The 21452-nt window shown below is 39.4% G+C and overlaps 2 protein-coding genes across 6 annotated transcripts; one reads left to right on the forward strand and one right to left on the reverse strand.

Annotated features, from left to right (window-relative positions):
• Window positions 1–674: 674 nt before the first annotated feature.
• On the reverse strand, window positions 675–4976 carry il17rb (interleukin 17 receptor B). Of its 4 annotated transcripts, none has more exons than XM_078797791.1 (8): window positions 4690–4976; window positions 3514–3602; window positions 3285–3388; window positions 2215–2347; window positions 1882–1968; window positions 1704–1790; window positions 1357–1631; window positions 675–1284 (listed from the first exon to the last, which is right to left on the reverse strand). In XM_078797791.1, the coding sequence occupies exons 3-8, from the start codon at window positions 3354–3356 to the stop codon at window positions 880–882; spliced, it is 1059 nt and encodes a 352-aa protein (XP_078653917.1). In that variant the 5' UTR covers window positions 3357–3388; window positions 3514–3602; window positions 4690–4976; the 3' UTR covers window positions 675–879. The 4 variants fall into 4 exon arrangements, with proteins under 4 accessions (XP_078653917.1, XP_078653915.1, XP_078653914.1 ...); XM_078797789.1 differs by having other exon boundaries at window positions 1882–1959; window positions 3489–3602; XM_078797788.1 differs by having other exon boundaries at window positions 3489–3602.
• Window positions 4664–13407, forward strand: chdh (choline dehydrogenase). 2 transcript variants are annotated; one of them, XM_058085461.2, is made up of 10 exons: window positions 4664–5096; window positions 6821–7226; window positions 7297–7527; window positions 7659–7825; window positions 9414–9565; window positions 9638–9767; window positions 9874–10008; window positions 11121–11263; window positions 12704–12806; window positions 12874–13407. In XM_058085461.2, exons 2-10 carry the CDS (start codon window positions 6859–6861, stop codon window positions 13290–13292), a joined length of 1848 nt encoding a protein of 615 aa, XP_057941444.2. In that variant the 5' UTR covers window positions 4664–5096; window positions 6821–6858; the 3' UTR covers window positions 13293–13407. The 2 variants fall into 2 exon arrangements, with proteins under 2 accessions (XP_057941444.2, XP_057941445.2); XM_058085462.2 differs by lacking the exon at window positions 4664–5096 and having other exon boundaries at window positions 6474–7226.
• The last annotated feature ends 8045 nt before the right edge of the window (window positions 13408–21452 follow it).

Consider the following 21452-nt stretch of genomic DNA (forward strand, 5'->3'; position numbering starts at 1 on the left):
ACACACTGACCCCTTCAGGATAAAGCGGTACTGCAAGTGTCTTGCATTTGAAATAATAAGTAAATACAGTACAATAATGTACATATAAATGTCACATTTTTATATATTTTATAGTTCGAATTGCAATTATGACATCACATTTACATTAAAGACATTACACAGATTGTAGAAAGTTATGGTGTATAATAATAAATACTTCTACAGTTCAATGGACAACTAGTAATATTTGTTACTGTTCGTTTATGTATTTTTCATGACAAGTGGGGTCCCCTGGGTTATTTTCCCTTTGTCTTTGTCGTCAAAGTAACTTGATCGGCATCTAGTCAGTAACATGTACAAGTCCTATTTTGATATGTCATAACTCGGGTAACATCTTCATATTAATAAACCACATATTCAAACATTCATATACAGTAAAGTCTCGTTATATCGATATTCTCTGGAGTCGGAAAAAATACCGATATAACCGGACTATCCATATATCCAATCCTGCGCCGAACTGCATTAAAAGTGGGCAATAATGCACTCGACATTGTTCTATAGTATAGAACAATGTCGAGCAGCTTGCCTGCAACAGAAGAACCAACTGCGTTCGTGGTTTCTCTCGTGTGTATAGATTCTATACAGGCATGTGTTTGGCCAGCTATGTGGGGCAAAGATTGATTTAAGCTGCTTTTGTATTGATATAAGCAGACCAAATTGGCTGGCGGGAGATGAAAAGGGCATCGTAGTAACCGGATTATCATAATAACCGGGTATCGTATTAACGGAACTAATTATATCATAAAAGACTAGAAATTTGCCGGGAAATGAAAATAGTATCGTAATAAGTAGTAATTTGTTATAACTGATATCGATATAACGAGACTTTACTGTATATCAAACAGTGATGACAGTAGTCAGTGGTTGAGCTTCGCTGGAAGCCACAACACAATCCCTACTTAGTTTTCCTACAGCATCTCTTAACTTCACCGTACTCTTTCCACTGTCAGGTCCAAAGACAAGATCTGCCCTCATCTTCCCATCTTGCCTCGAAGTGTGCAGACTCCTGCAGAGTTTGTTTAAATCCTTCAATAAATAAAAACGTTTGCAGGCGCTGAGTTCCGCAGCCGGGTAACTCTTGTCCTTGTGCTTGCCTAGCTGTAACACCCAAAACTTAGCAAGCTCATTAGCGTTCTTAGCGTGACTCGCCACCATGTTGAGGGTGAGAGGGTAAAGGTCGTGAGCTGCAGCTGTTGCGGAAGGTCCCGTGGCGGCGAGGTTGCAGGGATCAATGTAGCTTGGCTGTAAAAAAAAAAAAAAAAGGAAAAGTGTTAAGTCCGGATCGGATCCTCGGTTCATTTGACATCTTCTTACCGGTGGACAGATGATGAGGACATGCTGTGCAGCTTTGACTTCTTCAATGAGCCAACGCATGGGACCGACTTGTGCAATTCTTCCCTGCTGCCATACGTCGATCGCTACGCTGCAGCTAGCATGCTTCTGCAGAAACTCTGCCAGTACCATGACGGCTTTCTGGAAGGCTGTGCTCTCAGGAGGGTACACCACGAGGACAGACACGGGAACACCGGACGATATAGGCAACCTTTTAAACCCCAACGAAAAAACCAAGTGTCTTCCACATCTTTTAGCTGATTGGAAAAGGAAATTCACATAATTAATAATTTTTTTTATTGATGCATGTATAGAGGTGATTCACTTACACAAAATGCATCCAGAAGTGAGGATCATGCCAGCAGTGAGTCCTAAATAAACGGTCACCAATATGTTGCTAGAGATGTGTGAAGGCTCTGAATCAATGAACAAAATCGTTATCATAACTATTTAATTAGTAATACATTAATCAAACGTATGCATAACTGCAGCAATTGTTTGTTTTACCTGAATGGGGGCTCTCTGTGGTGACGTCAGTTAGCGTTTCCTTACTTTTGGGGTGAAAAGTAGGCTTTGGTGCAAGACCTGCAAAACCTGTTTTGACATATTTACCCAGACATGATAATATGATGACAAGGGCTGTTATTGCACCATAGCAATACCATTGCATTGATACTTATATACTTATTTATTAGACTTATTTATTAGACAGAGATAGGTATTGTCTTGAGTAACCCTAGTTAGATTAATCGTCTGTTCACACCATCTTAGAATGTGATTTTATTATTATTTTTTTTTTACAAGGAGGTCAGCAAAAGGAGAACAAAAAAGTGTACTTGCCGTGTATGGGGCGAGGTATGAACAACGTCTTGAACTTGTAAGCGGGGCCGCTGCCCAGCGGCGGCAAAGGAAGATTGGCTGCTTGGATTAAGTTGGAGCCGTAGTTTGCTTTCACCAAGTAATGAAACCATTTCTACACGGAATGAGAGACAACAGACAATCACAATGAATTGAATGGACTAATGAAAAAGATCCGCCGTGGCGACTCCATAATCAGGAAAAAAGACGAAAGACGAAACAAATATAATTATGATTTTTTAAAAACTATATTATTGATTTTATTGAACATTAAAAGCAGAATTTTATATGCGTTCTAAATTTTATTTAATTGCTTTTTATTTTTTTATATATTATATATTTATTATAATATATATATATTTATAATAATATATATTTTTTTATTTTTGTTTTATTGATTCTATGTAATATTAATACAAAAATAATTGAAAAAAATTAATCAATACCAAAACACATAATTATTTCCAAATATAACAAACTACATGGACTACCCATGTGAGATATATGTATATTTGTATCAAATAAAAATAACAGTATTTTATATTTATTATACTTGTACATACATTACTATTATTATTAAAATTAATTAATTTATGAGAAAAACAGATTTTTATTCTTTTTAAATGGAATAGAATAAATGGACTACCTGAAAAAAATATTTTTTTATGTTTTATTTCATTTGTATAAAATCCAAATAATTTTGTATTTTATATTTATTATTCATATATTTTGTAAGTAATTATTCACTTACTACAAAAAAAAACTTTGATTATTTTTCAATGTAACAAACAAAATGAATGGACTGCTGTTGTTATATAATTTTTAAATGCCTAGAACATTTGCATTAATATTCAACTATTCCACTTTTGAACGTTTGAAGGGCTTTCACTCAGTTGCAGCTAATTATTAAAAAAAATCATTTCATAATTGTTGTGTTGTGTCTAGAAGCATTTTGTGTTGCACTGACAGTTTGAACTATTGGACTTTGTCTGCAAGAAAGTCGCTCTTATTACATAAGAATTACTAATACATAACTCTAGTACTAGTAATACCTGATGTGACCCGGTGATGTCAGCCTCGGCCAAAGGTGGAGTATATTCACAGAGAAGATCAGTTTCCCCCATTAATCGTGTCCCAATCAGGTATTCAATGCTGGCTACAACAACAACAAAAAAAACACAAACATGCTGACCAAATAGTACAATAGTACAAGTAGTACAAGTATCATTTTATGTTATTAACTTAATGATGGTTACCGTCAATGTTGATAGCCCAGCTTACATTCATCATGTCTTTTTGGGACACTTTCACCAATTCAACCTTTAAATCTGCCAGCAGAGATGGGCTGAGATGACTGGTGGGGGGAAATTCTGTAAGAAAAGACAATTACATATATAATACATACTTAAATCCATCATATTGTACAGCAGCAAGTGTTACACTACTTAATGTTAGCACACAGTACTCTGGTTTACGTTCCAAAAACATGCTAGGTTAATTGGCTACTCAAAAATTGTCCATAGGTATGAATGTAAGTGTGAATGGTTGTTTGTCTATATGTGCCCTGTGATTGGCTGGTGACCAGTCCTGGGTGTACCCCACCTCTCGCCCCAAGACCCTAGTGAGGATAAGCCACATAGAAAATAGATCCCTACATAGGTATAGCACATAATTACGACATTATGTGATTTTCAGAGTGTCCACGAATGCATCTCACGGCTGTCTCGTGACAATAAGGAAGTGTCCTTCCGAGGAGCAGTAGTGTGTATATGCGTGTGTGTGTGTAAAAATAAATTCGGCGCCCGGAAGCTAACTTGGTTGTAACCGGAAACTGCGCGTTTACAGGAACACACCACTATACCTAGTAACTATTATAACTATTCCGATTTTGCTTCTTCAAACAATTCAATTTTATACATTTTTATAGGCTTTGCTATAAAAATGTCATACTTGAGAGACAAGGACTCATTATTAGTTATTTTGCATACATTTACAATCCATAAGAACGAACCACCTAGCATGTTTAGCATGAGTGTAGTTTATTTTGAAACTCACAAGTCATTTCAGGTGTTTTCCGGTTACACTGAACTGAGCTTCCGGACGCACCGAATTCATTTTTCCCACACACATACACACACTGAATAACCTAAGTTTAAACAATTTAAAAGTTTAAATGTTGGTCCGTGTGAATATTATATATGTGTGTGAGCGTGTTTATTTGCGTGTCTGTACACGGCTTTTTTAAATAGTGTACCCATTATCAGTATGTGTGTGCGTGTTTATGTGAATTGTGTTCGTGTGTACAGATTTTTTTTATGTGTTTTGCCCTATTTCGGGGCCTATGTGCAAAAAAATCAGTGTGTGTTTTGAGTACATTGTAAATGTATGATACAGCACTTGATTTAACGTAGTTCCACACACACAAACACACGAAAAACGAAACTGAAGTCAACCTACCATCATATTCCCGACACTCCATTGTCTGTAGAGAACCGGCATAATATGAATATGAAAATGATTAGTTAAGAATGTTTAAAACGGAGCAGTCGTCACTCGATAAACCATCAAAGTAACTTACAACCTCTTGTGACGTCACCAGGGCTGAGGCCAGATAAAAGCTGGCAAAAAGGTGTCCTCTCAACATGATGATGACTCAGCCGTGTGGACAGAAATGAATTAATAGATTCGGTGTTAGCTTTTATGTAGGAAATAAATAATCTTGAGGTGGAAATAAAAAAAAACAACCCACACAAAGATTAAAAAAAAAAAAAAAAAAACACCGCACGCTGTCAGTGACAGTTCCGACAGAGACTCCGCCCACTTCCAGCCTTAACAACCAGTCTGGACTCTCGCCTCGTCAAACGGTAAGCTGCATTTATTCTTTTATCATTAATTACCATCTTGTTGCCATGCACTGTCAGTCACACGCCTTTTGTGTTTTGTTTTTACACCATGAAGGAAATATGCCTCTCTATGCTGCAAGTTTCTGCAAAATGAAAAATAATGCATATTAAAAATCAAAAGTATTGCTGGTGCTTTGCACTAAAAGTTTACTTAAGTCTTTGTGGGTCATGAGTGAGACTTAGGACACTGGACACTGATAAGACATTGTTGAGAAATTGCTTTGCACATGCAAAAAAAAACACTTGCAAAAAATGCTAAACTGGCTCCAAAACAATTCTGTAACTTTCTTTTTTTATTTTTGGCCAGTTTAAAGACAGTAACTTGATATTCCAGAATGCAGGCTGAAATTAGTCTGAAATTTAAGCCGACTGGTGTAGATTTCCTGACCCACATAATGCACGTAGTATATGTAGTTTATGACTTGACTTATATTAATTATTAAGTCAGCCTTATTGTATTCATTTATACATTTCTTGGTGTATTGTGTGTTTTAGCTGCTTTTATATAGTAAAGCAGTCATTTTATATGGTTTTATATGTATATCGGTACTTTGGTCAGCACTTTGAAAAAAAGAGGTTTAGTTAAACATTCATAGCCTATGAAATCAATGAGTGACCACCGATGGCTAAAAGAAGGTCAGGTAGCCGTGGGAATGGTAATAGTGTAACAACGGGATGAGATTATATATGAGATATGGCAGCAATGGAACACGGAGATAAAGGGTCATAATGTCGTTGAATTGTAACAAATCGTCATGCACGTGCGGTCAGGGGCGGCAGGTGAGGTAGAGCGTCACTTGTCATAATAATAAACAAAAAAAACAAAAAAACAAAAGTAGAATAGTAACATAAAATATATTTTAAAAAGCATAAACATGACTCAGTTGCACGGTGGTCGAGTGGTTAGCGCACAGACCTCACAAGGGTCGCGGGGGTGCTGGAGCCTATCCCAGCTGTCTTCGGGGCAAGAGGCGGGGTACACCCTGAACTGGTGGCCAGCCAGCCAATCACAGGGCACATATAAACAAACAACCATTCACACTCATATTCATACCTGTGGACAATTTGGAGTCGTCAATTAACCTAGCATGTTTTTGGAAGTGAGGAAACCGGAGTACCCGGAGAAAACCCACAAATGCACGGGGAGAACATGCAAACTCCACACAGAGATGGCCGAAGTTGGGATTGAACTCGGGTCTCCTAGCTGTGAGGTCTGCGCGCCAGCGACTTGAACGCCGTGCAGCCTTATGGACAATTTGCAGTCGCCAATTAACCTAGCATGTTTTTGGAATGTGGGAGAAAACCGGAGTATCCGGAAAAAACCCACGCATGCACGGGGAGAACATGCAAACTCCACACAGAGATAGCTGAGTGTGGGATTGAACTCGGGTCTCCTAGCTGTGAGGTCTGCGCGCTAACCACTCGACCACCGTGCAACCTTTAATACCTTTATTAGATCTCTGTAGACATGTTAGTTAGCCTCCAATTAGCTTCAAAATATGTTTCAAACGTACCGGGGAAGAAGAACCAAAAGTCAGAAACTTACCACTTCCACACAGAATGGGAGCACCATTGGAAGGTGCTTGTCGCTGACACCCTTCCACAAAGGAAAAGCCACTGATTTTGTTTTTGTCTGCTAGAACTAACTCTGAGGTCGTTCCAACTGTCCAATGATGTTTTCTCATGTTCCCACTTGCAGCTGAGCGGTCCACTTAGAACCAGAATGTCGTCTTTGGCCATGTTGGGCCTAACTGGAACCAGACAATTTTGCAGAACGACCCGTTTGCCTTATCGCTTGTTTGTCCTGAGTACCGGCGTTCCCGCTTCCGCCTCCAACCACCATCGATGTCTCAGCACCGCAGCTCCTCGTCAGAGTCCAGCATCACCTGCAACCCAACACAAATCGTACAGTTACATCATTGTGGGGGCGGGGTCAGCGGGATGCGTCCTGGCCAACCGCCTCACTGAGGACGCCGATGAGTCTGTTTTGCTGCTTGAGGCGGGGCCTAAAGACATGTTGCTGGGGAGTGTACGCTTGTCATGGAAGATCCACATGCCAGCGGCGTTGACCTACAATCTTTGTCACGACAGGTACGACAAACACGCGTTGGTTCATCTCGCCACCGAATAGCTAAATGGTGTTCTGCTACGCTCCCAACAGATACAACTGGTACTACCACACTTTGCCTCAAGCCCACATGGGAAACCGGGTCATGTACTGGCCGAGGGGGCGCGTCTGGGGCGGGTCGTCGTCGCTCAACGCTATGGTGTACATACGTGGCCATGCTGAGGACTACAATCGCTGGCAGAGGGAGGGGGCACAAGGTTGGGATTACGACCATTGCTTGCCTTACTTCAGGAAGGCTCAGTGTCACGAGATGGGGGAAGACAGGTACGTGACTAAAGAGACTTCTTGGAATCTTCTCAACTTCTTTTTCCTTGCAAATATTGTGAAGAATAGTATTCTTCTTCAGAGAGCTACTGAGTGGGTTCCGATTAAATGACAAAATGATACCCCTGCAGGTACCGCGGAGGTAGCGGTCCGCTCCACGTATCCCGAGGAAAGACCAACCACCCTCTTCACAAGGCTTTTATTGAGGCGGGACAACAGGCGGGGTACCCCTTCACCGAGGACATGAACGGATACCAACAAGAAGGCCTGGGATGGATGGACATGACCATCTTTAAAGGTCAAAAATGTCTGATGACAAAAAATGTAATTCAAAGCTGCCTTAAAAATATACACAATATTCATATTTTCATTCATTTTCTATTTGCTTATCATCACGAGGTACACCCTGGACTGGTGGCCAGCCAATCACAGGGCACATATAGACAAACAACCATTCACACTCACATTCATACCTATGGACAATTTGGAGTCGCTAATTAACCTAGCATGTTTTTTTGGAATGTGGGAGGAAACCGGAGTACCCGGAGAAAACCCACTCATGCACGGGGAGAACATGCAAACTCCACACAAAGATAGCCGAGGGTGGAATTGAACTTGGGTCTCATAGCTGTGAGGTCTGCACGCTAACCACACGACCGCTGTGCAGCCTTATAACATCAAATTCAAAATTTCAAAAATATTCAAAATAATTATATATAAAATTATTAGGGCTATCAAATGATGTTAATCTGATTAATCACAGTTTTTACATTAATTAATTAACAGCTACATATTAAATTAATATGTCGAGCAAGCTAAAAGATAGCACGCAAGTCTAAAAATAAATTTTTCTAACACTAGTCTTGTTAATAGTAGAAGAACATTTGACAGTGTTATTATGAGTAATAAGGGGTTGCATTCAAAGACATCATGTAAAAATTTTCTGTGTGTTTTATAGTATGCACACATTACAAAACCGAATTAACCTAGCATGTTTTTGGAATGTGGGAGGAAATCGGAGTACCCGGAGAAAACCCACGCATGCACGGGGAGAACATGCAAACTCCACACAGAGATAGCCGAGGGTGGAATTGAACTAGGGTCTTCTAGCTATGAGGTCTGCGCGCTAACCACACGACCACCGTGCAGCCTTAAAACATATAACTTGAAATTCAAAATTTCAAAAATATTCAAAATATAATGATATATAAAATGACTAGGGCTGTCAAATGATGTTAATCTGATTAATCACAGTTTTTACATGAATTAATTAACAGCTCCATATGAAGTGAATATGTCAAGCTAAAAAAAAATCAATTTTTCCAACACCAGTCTTGTTAATAGTTGAAGAACATTTGACAGTGTTATTATGAGTAATAAGGGGTTGCATTTAAAGACATCATGTAAAAACTTGTTTTCTGTGTGTTTTCTAGTATACACCCATTACAAAGCTGCTTTTTTTTTAATTTTTGGAGTGTCCCAGAATACATCTTGTAATGATGGGTCAATGATTGGCAGCAACATATTTTTCAGACATTCTCACATTTTAAAACAAAAACCAGAAAATGTCAGCTTCCCAAAAACTGCTGTAAAAATACTAAATACAATTGTTTTCCTATCTTACTACTGCACCCTTGAAGAGAACAGAAAAAGGTAAGAATTTTTTTCTGCATGCTTTGCATGGGAAAAAATTAGCGCCATCTGGTGCACAAAAAATAAATATGTTTATATTAGATAAATATGGACTCAAAAACTGCATTTTAATTGGTTTTCAATGGGAGCTTTGACAAATTCCACCTAAATTCATTCAATGTCTTGAAACTAAAACATTGTACGTCACTAGGATCTCTTCAGGGTTCTAACATTCATGCTAAATCATTTTGCAGGGAAGCGATGGAGCACAGCCAGTGCCTACCTGAGACCCGTCCTGGGTCGAGCCAACCTGAAGACAGAGGTGCGCTGCTTAACCACAAAGATCCTGTTTGATGGCCGACGAGCTGTTGGAGTGGAATATATTCAGAAAGGAGAGTTAAAACGGGTAAAAGCTGCAAAAAAAAAAAAAAACGTCACTGATTTTGGTGCCGTACACAAACTCCCAAATGTTCTGCAGGTGTTTGCAGATAAAGAGGTGATCTTGAGCGGCGGCGCCATCAACTCGCCGCAGCTTCTCATGTTGTCTGGAGTGGGAAACGCAGATGACCTCAAGCAACATGGCATCCCTGTGGTCCAACACTTACCTGGTGCTTTTTGCTTAATATAGAGAAAAATAATAAGTCAGTTGGAGTAAAAAATATGTTAAAATGTGTTTTAAAAAATGGGTTAAAAATGGTAAAATTAATATTTCAGGTGTTGGCAGCAACCTGCAGGATCATTTGGAGCTGTATGTCCAGCAACAGTGCACTCAACCCATCACACTCTACAAAGCCCAGAAACCTTTCCATATGGTCAAAATAGGCCTGGAGTGGCTTTCCCTGTTCACAGGTAACCACACAAACACGCAGACATTAAACACAACAATTACAGTTAACATTTTGCTCATTTATTATTATATCAAATAAACATTAAAGAAACTACTATGATTATTTTTCGGCCCTTTGTATTGAGTTGTGGACTCCTATAGAGCAGCCAAACACAATAACCAGCACAGAAAGCTTTCCAGATCTTCCAGAATCTGCGCCTATTTGCTGCTTCCCACCCTTGAGTTGTGGACTCCTATAGAGCAGCTAAACACAATAACCAGCACAGAAAGCTTTCCAGATCTCCCAGAATCAGCACCTATTTCCTGCTTCCCACCATTGAGTTGTGGACTCCAAAAGAGCAGCTAAACACAATAACCAGCGCAGGAAGCTTTCCAGATCTTCCAAAATCTGCACCTATTTACTGGTTCTCACCATTGAGTTGTGGACTCCTATAGAGCAGCTCAACACAATAACCAGCACAGAAAGCTTTCCAGATCTTCCAGAATCTGCACCTATTTGCTGCTTCCCACCATTGAGTTATGGACTCCTATAGAGCAGCTAAACACAATAACCAACACAGAAAGCTTTACAGATCTTCCAGAATCTACACCTATTTCCTGCTTTCCACCATTGAGTTGTGGACTCCTATAGAGCAGCTCAACACAATAACCAGCGCAGAAAGCTTTACAGATCTTCCAGAATCTGCACATATTTGCTGCGTCCCACCACTGAGTTGTGGACTCCTATAGAGCAGCTAAACACAATAACCAGCGCAGAAAGCTTTACAGATCTTCCAGAATCTGCACCTATTTGCTGCGTCCCACCACTGAGTTGTGGACTCCTATAGAGCAGCTAAACACAATAACCAGCGCAGGAAGCTTTCCAGATCTTCCAAAATCTTCACCTATTTACTGGTTCTCACCATTGAGTTGTGGACTCCAAAAGAGCAGCTAAACACAATAACCAGTGCAGAAAACTTTCCAGATCTCCCAGAATCTGCACCTATTTGCTGCTTCCCACCATTGAGTTGTGGACTCCAAAAGAGCAGCTAAACACAATAACCAGCACAGAAAGCTTTCCAGATCTTCCAGCTCATTTTTGTGTTTTTCTGCTGCTGTGTGCGTCATCTCCAAGGTTACGGCGCAACGGCTCACCTGGAGAGTGGGGGCTTCATCCGCAGTCGGCCGGGTGTCGCCCATCCCGACATCCAGTTTCATTTCCTGCCCTCGCAAGTCATTGACCACGGGCGCGTAGCCTCCAAGATAGAAGCCTATCAGGTGAGTTTTTATTTGTGGACTAGATCCCAAATGGTCCAGTCAAGGAACTTGTACTCAAATTAGACTTGAGTCATAATTTAAATGACTTCAAATTTGACTTGACTTGGACTTGCAAAATACCGATTTTTTTTTCCCACATCTGCAAATTGATGATGTTGTAAAAGGAAGTGTGTGTGCAGGTGTGGGTGGGTGATTGTTCAGATAACACACCTAACACTCACAGTCACATCACGTGTCATTCAGGGGTTGCTCTGCAAGCGGAATGTTCCTAGGAAGCGTCCTCCTGGCATCATTAGTCAGAAAGTCGTTAGGTCACATGGTGACACAACTGAATCTAATTAGTTTCTTCTCCTTTGGAATGATACTAATAGAAACCGTAAGGTGGTTTTATTGTTATAAGGAATTTTTTATGACCTGGATGAGGTTATTTTTACTCTGGTACAGTGCTAAAGTGCAGTGGAGGAAGTTAGGGTTTGTTACCACTATGAGTCTAATTGGTGAAGAGTTCAAAACCAACATATCAACCTCATACTTTGGTATGTGACAAAAATATATTTTTTTAAATGTTTTTTTAACAAAAATAAAAAAATATTTTAAAAAAATTAAAAAATAATAACTTAAACTATATTCGGTATGTGACAAAAATAAAAAAAAAGAAATTAAAAAACAAAAAAATTTAACTATATTAGGAAAGCAGGAAGTGAACAAATGTAACAGTTACTGATTGTAAAAGTACCAGATGGGGGGGTAGGATTTAATAAGCTTTGCTTTTTCCTACTCCTTTCGGACATGTGGAACTGTGAACTGATTATGTGATGCATTCAATTGTAATCTGATGCATGTTCAAATGAAATAAACCCATTACCATTATTAATTAAGACAAACAACCATTCACACTCACATTCATACCTATGGACAATTTGGAGTCGCCAGTTAACCTACCATGTTTTTGGAATGTGGGAGGAAACCGGAGTACAAAAAAAATAAATTAAATTAAAAATTAAAAATTAAAAATTAAAAATTAAAAATTAAAAATTAAAAATTAAAAATTAAAAATTAAAAATTAAAAATTAAAAATTAAAAATTAAAAATTAAAAATTAAAAATTTTAACAAAAACAAAAAACAACTTAAACTATATTAGGAAAGCAGGAAGTGAACAAATGTAACAGTTACTGATTGGAAAAGTACCAGATGGAGGAGTAGGATTTAATAAGCTTTGCTTCTTCCTACTCCTTTTGGACATGTGGAACTGTGAACTGATTTTGTGATGCATTCAATTGTAATCTGATGCATGTTCAAATGCAATAAAACCAAAAACTGACATCAATTTGTGTCACAATCCTACAGTCTTGTACAGTTCAGTTCAAATACATCATGAGGTAGTCAGCCACATCTGTTCGAGACCCCGGCGGTTTGTAACCGTACCGCACTGATCGCAGGTTCATGTTGGACCAATGAGAAGCACCAGTATTGGCTGGATGAAGCTGAGGAGCACCAACCCAACGGACCACCCCATTCTGCAGCCCAACTATCTGTCGACTGGTAAGTTCTCATCTCTTAACAACATCCGAAATCCCCCGGTTTGAGTCTCATGCTTTATTCCTGGCAGATATTGACGTTTGGGAGTTCAGACAATGCGTCAAACTCTCCCGAGAGATTTTTGCCCAGAAGGCTTTCGACTCATTTCGCGGCACCGAAGTCCAGCCCGGATCTGGTGTCCAGTCCGACGCCGACATCGACAGCTTTGTACGGTCCAAGGCTGATAGCGCGTACCACCCATCCTGCACGTGCAAAATGGGCGCACCCTCCGACCCCATGGCAGTGGTCGACTCGGATACGCGGGTGCTCGGTTTGGAGCGTCTGCGCGTGGTTGACGCGTCCATCATGCCGAGCATCGTCAGCGGAAACCTAAACGCTCCCACCATCATGATCGCTGAGAAGGTGGCGGATGTCATTAGAGGTCGGCCGCCGCTTGTCGATACGCAGGTTCCTGTTTATCAGCCGCCAACACTCAACACGCAGAGATAAATCCCGAACGCTGGTTTATATTTCATGACTTTAAAATCATTCTCCTTTTACACAGAACACGGGTCCCAGTTTTTGTCGGACCGTGTACAAATTTTATGTGTTTGGAGATCTCGACATGAGCCAACTCTTTTTTTTATTTTGATGCTTTTAAGACCTCTTTGCGATTTTGCAAAATAGTCGAAAGTCTGAACAAGAGATCCACCTGTGCCTTTCACACAGATAACCGTAAACTGACTTTGTTGTCCAAAATCTAGCCTTAATGCTGAAATTTAGACAGGTTAAACATGCTTTTTAAAGTTGTGTGTGTCTGTAGCTTTAATAGGCACCTATTATCCTATTGTGTTGTGGTCTCCTATAGAGCAGCTACACACAATAACCCGCACAGAAAACTTTTTAGATTTTCCAGAATCTGCACCTATTCCAGCTGTATTTCCTTTGATTTGTACTTCCTGCCAAAACAGTTCAATTTATTCCACCAACGGCCCACCTCAGGGCATGCTCACTATGCCGCAAAGTGCTTCCTAACAATGAACCATATAAGGAAGTCCTCCCTCTGTGACATCACAAAGGGCCAATTTTACCACGCCTTTTGAAACAGAGTGTTTTTAACCATCTCGAATGTTTTTCAGTTCCCACTTCCAAATGCGCAAAACTTATTATCGGAAAAGTTGTCATGGTTTAACACGAGAATACAACATTCTAACTACATTTATAGGTCAGAAAAGTTAGCAACATTAGCATAGCTTTGTAAGCTACAGAAATTACATTCACCTTTTAACAGAAACATCATGCTAGGTGAGCCTATTAGCAAATAACAAACAAAAAGATCAATACCACGCATCTGACTGACTGACTGTTTTTGGCTTTATTTTAAGATGTGTAGAGAAGCCTTGTTTTTTTTGCTAAGCTGCAGCTGAAGTAGTAGACTTACATGTATTAGTTCATGAGTATTCATTATTCATTAGAATATTTTTGCATTATAGGGGGCCTTTAAGTAATATTTTTAACTACGATACAAGTCAATTAATGTCAAGGATTCAAAATACAAAAACATTAGCTTTTCTTTGATAGCATTTTTGTTAGCATTGAATGTTTTCATCAAACAACATCCGTTTGGTATCCCCCCCCCCCCCCCCCCGTGTCGTCAAATACAGTAAATTGATGTTTCAGTGTGTTTCTTTGCTCGATCTGATGAAATCACTTATCAGCGAGGTCTTCCTTCCTGTTCCAAAATAGAACAGAGGGGGGGGGGGGGGGGTCCTGTTGTAGCTTCGTTAGCTCTGTCAGTCCTACATGATATTTATATCATTTCCTGAACTACTTTGATTCGCTCAAATGATTTGAATATGATCAGCCTTGTGGGGTTTTTTTCCCCCCAGATTTGATTGCATGACTTTTTCTTCGTTCTTTCGACTTCCATCCTAACAAGAAACATTTGTGTTTTGGGCATTAATCCCCTTTTGCATTCTTCCGTAATTATTTCTAGCAAAACAGATGCTGTGCAGCTGTGGTGCTTTTTTTATTGTTGCTTTATTTACACTTATTTGCTGTTTTCTCATTTCAAACTAAACTTCTACCCATAGGACATAAGGTAAAGGGAATTTATCCATTCCAGTGTCAAACTCTGGCCATTGTAAACCCTTCAGTAACTGTTTTAAGTAACATTTCACATATTCTTAATAGGGGTGCAACAATACACAAAATTCATGGTTCGATTCTGTTAATATAAAACCGAAATTACCTTGCATTTTTTTAATTAAAACTTTAAATTAACAGCATTTTTCTCACCTTAAAAGTGCATTTCTGATGCACACATTCTTAGTAGCAGAGTAACTATTACAAATAAATGTTGTAAAGAAATGCTACATGCTACATTTTGTACAGCATTATCAATATGAACGTATTCGATATGAGTCATTTTGACCAAGATACTGTAAAAAACATCAAAGGTTCGTCTATTTGTGCCAGGTTGAGCAGGAATGCTGGTGGATCACAAACAAGATGCTTTGATTAGCCTGCTGCTGTGTTTAATGTAACTGTGATACACAGTCCAGTGGGCCCGATGCATTTAAAGGCAATGAGAGGCGTTCATTTGATTGGTTAAGATTACACTCGGCTGTGTTAAACCCTCTCACGCCTTCTCTCGTCCCTCTTTGCCATTTGTGCCAGTGGGAGGGACGAGGTGTGGGTGCGCCGGATTGCGCTGCTCATGAAAATTACTAAATGCACTGGCCATAACCCATTGGCACCTGCACCTGGTCTACGAAAATAGAGCCCTATGTCTTTTAGCAACATGTTCACTATATATATATATATATAAACTTCTATTATAGTGCTTAATTAAATGTAGCAAGAATGATATGTTGATATGTTTGTTTGACTTTCGGGACATATTATTACAGCAAAGAAACTCTCTACTAATTCCGGAGTGTATGACTTTAGAGGTTCCAATGTGCACAAATAAATAATTAATTATATAGAATATATATACAATATATATATAAATACCACAATAGTGTTTTTACATAGTAGCATCTAATGGTGAAGGCTGTAACGTTGAGCATAACAACCATTACTGTTATTTTCATTTTACTTTTGAGCATGAATTCAAGTAATTGCACCTTAAATGTACTGCAAAAAATGAATATATGTAATTTGTAATAAAATGATGTGTTTTTCGTAATAATTAGCTTTGCACTACGCTATGAGGAATCTTAGCCCTATGTTTGACATCAAATATCTGTATTGTTAAATAAATGCGTTATTTCAGCAAGGTTGTTGCTTTCATTAGTGTGGAAAAACTCAACTGTGGCTGCACGGTGGAGAAGTGGTTAGGCCACACAGCTAAGAAACCCATGTTCGATTCCCTGCTCGGCCATTTCTGTGTGGAGTTTGCATGTTTGTGCGTGGGTTTTCTCCGGGTATTCCGGTGTCCTCCCACATTCCAAAAACATGCTAGGTTAATTGGCGACTCCAAATTGTCCATAGGTATGAATGTGAGTGTGAATGGTTGTTTGTCTATATGTGCCCTGTGATTGGCTGGCCACCAGTCCAGGGTGTACCCCGCCTCTTGCCCGAAGACAGCTGGGATAGGCTCCAGCACCCCCTGTGACCCTCGTGAGGAAAAGCGGTAGAAAATGAATGAATGAATGAATTAAAATAAAATAAAATAAAATAAAATAAAATAAAATAAAATAAAATAAAATAAACTAAAATAAAATAAAATAAAATAAAATAAAATAAAATAAAATTACTCCGGTTTCCTCCCACATTCCAAAAACATGCTAGGTTAATTAGCGACTCCAAATTGTCCATAGGTATGAATGTGAGTGTGAATGGTTGTTTGTCTATATGTGCCCTGTGATTGGCTGGCCACCAGTCCAGGGTGCACGAAGACAGCTGGGATAGACTCCAGCATCCTTGTGACCCTCGTGAGGATAAGCAGTATAGAAAATGAATGGATGGATGGAAAACTTCAACTTCCTGTTTGGAAATAACACTGCTACAATATTTCTGAACATATTCACCAGTCAACCAAGATGGAGAATATTTTATATTTTATCCCCACAAAAGGACTTTTTTTTGGACATGTCACAGTTGGAGGGATTCTGAATGGCTGAATTTAATTTGGTTTTAGGTTCTTTTTGCACACTGACACCTATTCTGGCTCACCGAGGCAGAGCCCCACGCTTGAACTTGAAGATAGTGACATCATTTATTTGTAAGCCGACACACTTTGTCACTTTGTCAAGCAGGAAAAAAAAGAAGAAGCTAAACGCTAACATAACTTGTCCGTCATGCAAATACAAAAATTGATTATGAAGCCTGTCTGAAGGTAAGCAACATTTCTTTCTAAGACCACAAGCTGCTATTTGAATTAAATGTCAAGGTCAAAGTCATGACAGGAAGTATCGCCAATTCGGTTCCTCTGAAGTACTATTCCAATTCAACATGGCCGTAATACTAAGTTAGTAGTCGGTGTATGCAACGAGAGTGAATTACATCCTTTCCTTTCGGAGGATGTTTCCACCTTGATGTTGCCAGTCGGCGTGAGCTATCAATTTAAAACTGAAAACATGACAGGGTCAGGGTTGTAAGACGCAAAAAAAAAAAGCAGCCCCCAATTGGTCCCGGCAGCCCATTGATATGCACGACCACGTCGCTACGGCGGTGACATATCAATCACGCCTAAAAACAGTAGGCGGCTTTATCATCTACTTTCCTCTTAAATTGAAGCGGGATTTATGACAGCGGCATCGCCACATATTGAACAAGCATACAGATGGAGATCGTAAACCACTTTTGTTTTGTTAGTCTGGGGGAAAATTAGTTGAGGGGAGACTGGATGGTTGGCGGTGCTGCTATGGAAATAAAAGCGGTAAAGAAACACTAAAGCTCGTACCGAGTCATCCATATGGCTCCTGGACATCAACTCCACCGCAATGAAACACTCATGATAAAATATTTGGACAGAAAACACAGAAAAAAGGGATATGAAAGCCAAAGAAAAAGCAAAAACATGCAGTATAATGAAAAATCCAATTCCAAAACTCAGCAGAACTGACATTGAAGTATTAGTAATACTGCCTAAATTATTACCATTAACGGCCACATACAGAAAAACTGTAAAAAAAACAAAACAAAACACATCCCATAGCTAACATCATGTCATAAAGCAAACTGGCAAAAACAGACACAACAGCGCCTCTTCAGGTTGCAGCAAGTAGTGCAACACTCCATTTCACCTCAATTGCTTCATTCATTCATTTTCTACTGCTTTTCCTCACAAGGGGATGCTGGAGCCTATCCCAGCTGTCTTCGGGCGACAGGCGGGGTACACCCTGGACTGGTGGCCAGCCAATCACAGGGCACATATAGACAAACAACCATTCACACTCACATTCATACCTATGTCGGCAATTTTTTTGGAATGTGGGAGGAAATCGGAGTACCCGGAGAAAATCCATGCATGCACGGGGAGAACATGCAAACTCTACACAAAGATGGCCGAGGGTGGAATTGAACCCTGGTCTCCTAGCTGTGAGGTCTGCGTGCTAACCACTTGTACGCCGTGCCGCCCTATTTTATTTTATTTTATTTTATTTTATTTTATTTTATTTTATTTTATTTTATTTTATTTTATTTTATTTTATTTTATTTTATTTTATTTTAAATATTTGTATATTGTACAGTATATTATTTTTAATAAATTTATACATAAATGTATTTAATTAATCAACCCTGATGGCCAAGCAAGATGGCCGAGGGTGGAATTGAACACTGGTCTCCAAGCTGTGAGGTCTATGTGCTAACCACGTGACCGCCATGCTGTTTTGTTTTATTTTATTTTATTTTATTTTATTTTATTTTATTTTATTTTATTTTATTTTATTTTATTTTATTTTATTTTATTTTATTTTATTTTATTTTATTTTATTTTATTTTAGCTTAGCTTTGTTTTGTTTTATGTATTTTATTTTATTTTATTTTAAATATTTCTATATTGTACAGTATACATATTATTTTTTTAATTAATGTATACATTCATGTATTTAATTAATCAACCCTGGTCTCCAAGCTGTGAGGTCTACGCGCTAACCACTTGACCGCCGTGCATCCCCCTCAATCGCTTCAATACATGATTAATAACCATCAATCAATCCCACTCAATTGATCTCATATTAACAATCAAGTAATCAACTGATTAATATGCTCATGTGGAATTGGGATTGAATGAAATCCAGAGGTGCTGTGAGACGTGTAAATACGGTGCAGGCATTCAAGGTGAGACGGCGTGTCTGCAGCCAACTCATCGGGGAGAGTGCCGCAAGGAACCAGCACCTCCTTCCTCCTACCTCCTCCTGTTAATCCATTTGTTGGGGCCAAAAAAGGGGACACACAAGCAGAGTGAAGCAGCTGGAAGAGAAGCCGGCAGAAGTGGCAGAATCTGTCCATCCACAGAGAACACAAAAAGGTGAACCCTGCTTCTTTTCATGGCTCCGTTCTTTTTCTTCCTTATTTCTTTCCAGTCAGACGCGAAATGTCATGAACTCATTTTTGGCTTTTAATTATGTTTTAATGATCATGATCATATCTTATATCATTTTATTTCTTCAAACTGTTCTTTCTTATCTCACAGCAAAGCAGAATTTACTTAAATTATTTCTACCATGTTGTTTTTCTCACAACAGTTAAACAGTTAAAATTCATTCATTCATTCATTTTCTACAGCTTTTCCTCACGCTGGAGCCTATCCCAGCTGTCGCCAGCCAATCACAGGGCACATGTAGACAAACAACCATTCACACTCATATTCATACCTATGGACAATTTGGAGTTGCTAATTAACCTAGCATGTTTTTGGAATGTGGAAGGAAACCGGAGTACCCGGAGAAAACCCACACAGAGATGGCCGAGGAAGGAATTGAACTCGGGTTTCCTACCCGTGAGGCCTGTTTGCTAACCACTCCACCACCCTGCAGCCTTATATCAAATTTCATTAATTCATTCATTTTCTACTGCTTTTTTCTCACAAGGGTCGCGGGGGTGCTGGAGCCTATCCCAGCTGTCTTCGGGCGAGAGGCGGGGTACACCCTGGACTGGTGGCCAGCCAATCACAGGGCACATATAGACAAACAACCATTCACACTCACATTCATACCTATGGACAATTTGGAGTCGCCAATTAACCTAGCATGTTTTTGGAATGTGGGAATTGAACTCGGATTCCTACCTGTGAGACCTGCGCTAACCACTTCCACACCGTGCAGCCTTATATCAAATTTCAAAAATATTTAAAATATAATGATATATAATATTATTAAGTTTAGATTAACTTTTAATCAGATTAATCATGATTAATCACTAGACTTCACCATACCCGCGACCCTATTGAGGATAAGCGGCATAGAAAAAAGATGAACGGGATGATTCATCAGTATTAGTAACTAGTAACTGAAATACGCATTTTCACTGTATTTGATGAAGAGAAATATAAATGACAGGACAGGATTATATGTATTTCGATGTATTAACGGCTCCATATGAAGTGAATATATCAAGCAAACTAAAAATCAATTTCCAAAAGTCAAGTTATTTTATACAACCCTTAATCCCAAAGTGGCCTTAAAGGGCTTAAAAAAGTAAATACAAGAATAAATATTTAGGCCCTGTTCACACAGGAATTGTTCCCTAGTGGGCTTGGAAAACCCGAGGTCATTACTTAATATAACAGTCCTAGTCAGAACACTAAACTCATCACGCAGCAACTTAACACTTAAATGGTTTTACTCTGAAATTTCAAACATGTACCAATGAAGGAAAGAAAATAATGTACTCACACTACCGCTTAGGGTGAGGATGAGTTCCTTTCGGAAAATCGAACTCTTACTGCACATTCGTCATGTGATTTCCTTTCTTTTTTCTTTATGTCTTTTATTGTATTTTTTATTTTTGTTGTTTTTCTTTCTGTTGTAAAGTTGACTTGTGTTGAACTTCCGGCTGCCGAGCAAGTTATTAATAGGCTGAAAATCGAATTTTACGCCGACCTAAAGTCCTCTATACCTGTTTCAAAGACCACCTGCCCCCCCCCCCCCCCCCCCACTGCAGCCAAGCAAAGGTCGATATTGTGGACATGCGGTGGCAGCCAATTAGCTTCTTTTTCTTAGGCCAGATGGGATTATATGGTCATACACTGCAACGACGAACAGGAAATCAGAGCCCAACTCAAACAAAGAGCCATTGTGACCAGTGGAAGTAAGAATGTTCTATCCTGAGAGCTCCACTCGGGACCTGGAAGGACTTTGACAGTACTTCCAGGTGGCACAATACAGCCAGTGTTGATATAATGGGATCCCAAGGGGTGGACCCTGGGAGGGATCCGTGCACCGTGTTTTAACTCATTCATGAGCCTCACGTCTCTGAGGGCGTCCATTCCATTCCAGAGTCAGACCCGACAATTCGTGTGTGAGTCTCTGTTTGCTAAGCATGCCTGCGGATGACGTCAGCCCCATTAGGAAAAACCCTAGCCCGCCAATCACTATTTATCAAGGCCTGGATTATGTGATTAAGGCGGTGTGATGGATCAATTGATTAGGCGTCCACCTTGACAAGATGTTTAACTCGGGAATTCACAAGAAGGCTGCCGGCTAAGGTTAGCTA

Source organism: Doryrhamphus excisus, linkage group LG17 (genome assembly GCF_037039965.1).
Source record: "Doryrhamphus excisus strain RoL-2023G ecotype Guam linkage group LG17, RoL_Dexc_Guam_v1.1, whole genome shotgun sequence".
In the NCBI taxonomy this organism is placed as follows: domain Eukaryota; kingdom Metazoa; phylum Chordata; class Actinopteri; order Syngnathiformes; family Syngnathidae; genus Doryrhamphus; species Doryrhamphus excisus.